The 4,382-nt window shown below is 32.9% G+C and overlaps 1 protein-coding gene across 1 annotated transcript in view; it reads right to left on the bottom strand.

The window, feature by feature from the left end:
• Nucleotides 1-1,106: 1,106 nt before the first annotated feature.
• The window catches only part of HELRODRAFT_173014 (hypothetical protein), a gene marked incomplete at both ends in the record, with an annotated part of 4,561 nt that continues 1,285 nt past the window's right edge, over nt 1,107-4,382 (bottom strand). The window contains 4 exons of the mRNA XM_009019660.1: nt 1,107-1,153; nt 1,255-1,321; nt 3,645-3,728; nt 4,134-4,193. Of these exons, the coding sequence (XP_009017908.1) occupies nt 1,107-1,153; nt 1,255-1,321; nt 3,645-3,728; nt 4,134-4,193 (258 nt within the window). The remainder of the gene's footprint in view (nt 1,154-1,254; nt 1,322-3,644; nt 3,729-4,133; nt 4,194-4,382) is intronic.

Genomic DNA, 4,382 nt, shown 5'->3' on the forward strand with positions numbered 1-4,382 from the left:
ACACGTCCTAAAGGCCGTCCAAAGAAGTCCTGGTCGCAAATAATCGAGCAAGACATGAAAGCTCTAAATTTAAATGAAATGGATACAACTGATCATCTAATTTGGGGCAAGAAGTTGATGGCAAAGAAAACAACGTCCTACCTCGGGAAACCGGGTCTCTGGACGCAAAACGAAGATTGATTGATAGTGGCAGCGATGGTATTTCAAATTTTGTTTTGTAAAGAATAATTACTATTCTGATAAAACCCTTAAGATATTTAATTAACTTGTCTTTAAATTCTGACAAATTTCCTTCTAGTTACAAAGCCTGCAAATTAATTCCCCTATTTAAATCAAGATGTAGACATTCGGTTAACAACTACCGTCCAATAACATTAGCATCTCGTGTTTCCAAAATCATTGAAAAACTTGTTTATACCCGTTAAATTAAATTTTTGGAAAAACAACAACGCACTAATTGACTGTCAATATGGTCTTAAAAAAGATTCGTCCACTGATTTGGCTGTTTCAACATGTCTAGTTGTATTGCCAGGAATATGGAATCTAAAATTCATGCTGCCGGTGTATTTATTGATTTAAGAAAAGCGTCCGATAGTTTGAATCATAGTATTTTAATTCACAAATTATGCCATTATGGAATAAGAGGAATCCCTCTTGCCTGGTTTGAAAGTTATTTAATAGGTAGGTCCCAATATGCATCAATTGATGGTTCAGTTAACGTTCTCAAAAACTTTAATGACAGGCCTCAGACTATGGAACAAGCTTCCAAGTGATATCCAACGGTGTAATTGCTTTTCATTTTAAATCTTCTGTATTTAATTTAATTGTATCTAATACTATTTGATCTCTACAGTTTTGTGTATTTCTATTTTGTTATTCTAATGCTCTCTTTGTCTACAAACATACTTTTTAATTTTGTAACTTCATGGGATAAGCGAAATTTTTTATGTTTAGTTAATTGGTTGATTTACTCTTTTCTGAATATCTATAGATTAATCTTTTTTCTGTTAAATGTGAAAATTTTTTGAGTTTTATTTTACAAACTCATTTACTCAATAATATTATATTTACTTATTAAGTTATTTATTATTTCGATTATTTAGTATTTATATTTTTTTATGTTTGATGATTGCCATACGAGCCTTGCTGGTTTCTGTTTTTTTTTTCAATGAAATGAAAATAAAATGAAATGATAACAGAAGCTAACGCAGGTGTGATGAGATGATAAGAGAAAATAATGCAGACGTGACGTACCTGAGGACGCAACAAAGTTGTTGTACAAGTTGAATCTGTTGTGGTGGGGCGGGCCCTTCGTGGGACTCTGTTAGATACACGATCATCATGAATGTTTAACTTATTACGCATGCTTACTTATACTCACGTACATTTTAGCGTACATACAAGTACACACGCCTAGATAGACATACAAACAATCACATATATACACATAACATATCTACATAAACAGCAACACGGAAATGATGACATATGACGTTATATAAATATACGTACATGCACATATAGACAGACAGACATACACAAAGACAAATGCATATATATATATATATATATATATATATATATATATATATATATATATATATATATATATATATATGTTGGTAATAGACCATAATTTTTACAATATTCTATAAATTCTACCGAATGTTTGGCGTTAATATGTTGCTTAACCAACAAGGAAAACAAAGAAGTAATAAAAACTAGCATCGTAAATAGTGACAAAGAAGAATATGATGCTATCGATGAAGAAAAGGAGACCAAAGAAGATGACCAGCCAATTAAGAAACCTGACACCTAATTCGCATCAAAGTTCAATTTTACGACACCAAAGTTAATTTTTACAACGTCAAAGTTCATCTTGACAAAGTCAATATTTCCCTATATATACAGCAAGGAGCACTGATGATGATTCATTCAGAATCGAAATATGGCCTTATTTGCAGCATGAATTCGAAAAATAATTTTATTTTGAATTTTAATAAACTAAACGTTCACCAAAAAACTTTAGTGAGAAAAATCGAAAAAACGAACTACAAACATATTAACGCCAAACATTCGGTAGAATTTATAGAATATTGTAAATATATATATATATATATATATATATATATATATATATACAAACATTCACACATACATACATGCATGCATACATACATACAAATGGCAGGTCCGGCGACAGCAAAGAGCTATTTTTCGCCATGAATCATATATCTTGTTTGCTGCAAAGGTTTTTGCGCGTCTGTGTTACCGAAAATGTTCAATTAAACGCCGACGTGAGCGAATAACGAGATATCAATTGTTAACCGATTTTTTCAGATGGTTGACTGTTTAGTGTCACTCATCGCTGATTTGGTTTTAACATACATACAAACATACATAAATACATACATACATACATACATACATACATACATACATACATACATACATACATACATACATACATACATACATACATACATACATACATATCATGCATACATACATTGATTTTGGAAAAATGGCTACAGTTTTGGGTTTTAAAATAGATAAAAATCTATGTATGGGTGAACATTTAAAGGTTTTGGTAAAATCTTGTTCATTTCAATTGCGGCAATTGAATTGAATTAAAAAGAGTTAAAAAGAATTAAAAACAGATCAACCATAGTTACTCTGATTCATTCGTTCATGCATTCTAGATTGGACTATTGTAATAGTTTGTTTTATGGTGTTTCGAAACATGAAATTGCTAAAAAGCAGATGGTTCAGAATAGAGCTGCAAGAATTGTTGTTGGTGCTAGTCGTGTTGAACATATTAGCCCAATTCTGTCGGAATTGCATTGGTTGCCGGTCAACAAAAGAATTGTTTTTAAAGTCTGTGTTTTGGTTTATAGATGCTTAAACGGATTGGCTCCGCAATATCTGTCCGAAATGTTGATTGACAGATCATCGATTTCTTTAAAAACTTGCCTACGATCAGATCGGGGAAATTTGTTAGTGGTCCCGGTTACTAAATTAAAGATTGCATCACGTAGTTTTGCAGTTTATGGACCAAGGCATTGGAATGAACTTCCATATTTTTTGCGCCGGTCTGGTCTGACACTTCCCCAGTTCAAAAGACAATTGAAGACATATCTTTTTTCCTTGTAGAAAATTGCCATAGCTGTAAAGCGCCTATGAGAATGTTTTTAATAGGCGCTATATAAATGATCACATAGTAATTATAATAATAATAATACATACATACATACATACATACATACATACATACATACATACATACATACATACATACATACATACATACATACATACATACATACATACATACATACATACATACATACATACATACATACATACATACATACATACATACATACATACATACATACATACATACATACATACATACATACATACATACATACATACATACATACATACATACATACATACATACTTGCTAGATACCTAATTGTGAGAGACCAGGGACATAGATAAAAGTTGTACTCAGAAACGATTGCATGCCTAACCATGGCTTGTTCATCAAAACGAGTTCATACATAACATACATACATACATACACACACACATACATACATAAACACACACACACACGCGCGCGCGCGTAAACTTACACTATGATTATATACATTGGATTCATGTGCCTCAGGTTCCTGTGGTGAGAAAGGATGGAAAGCCACTGGCCTGTTGTCTGAATCCTGTTGGGTTGTTGTTATTACAATCATTATCACCATCAGCGTCATTGGTACTATTGCTGTTGTGTAATATTGATTATACAACAATGACGGTCGGTGTTTAAGATGTCAGTAATGACGTTTAGACGTTTATGAAGATGTTGTTGATGATGATATTGATGATGATGTTGTTGTTGATGATGATATTGTTGTTGATGATGATGGTATTGATGATGTTGTTGTTGTTGTTGATGATGTTGTTGTTGCCGATGATGATGATAATGATGATGATTGTTGTTGATCATCATGTTGTCGATGATGACGATAATGAAAATACTGTTGATGGTGATGTTGTTGCTGATGAAGATGACGGTGCTGATGATGATGGCGAAAACGGTGATGATGATGATGACGATGATGATGATGTACCTTCTTTCGTTTTGCTTTCTTGTACGTCTTCTCCTTGCTTGATAAAGCTTCCTTCTGTGCCTGTCAAACAATCATCACCATCATCGTCACCGCCACCATCATCATCATCGTCACCGCCACCATCATCATCACCATCATCGTCATCATCATCATCGCAACCGTCATCATCGTCTTACGCTCCATCTCTATCACCATGATTATCAACATCATCATTCTCTATCACTAAAGAGATATCATACTTTAGATTAG

The sequence above is a fragment of the Helobdella robusta genome (assembly GCF_000326865.2).
Source record: "Helobdella robusta unplaced genomic scaffold HELROscaffold_25, whole genome shotgun sequence".
NCBI lineage: Eukaryota > Metazoa > Annelida > Clitellata > Rhynchobdellida > Glossiphoniidae > Helobdella > Helobdella robusta.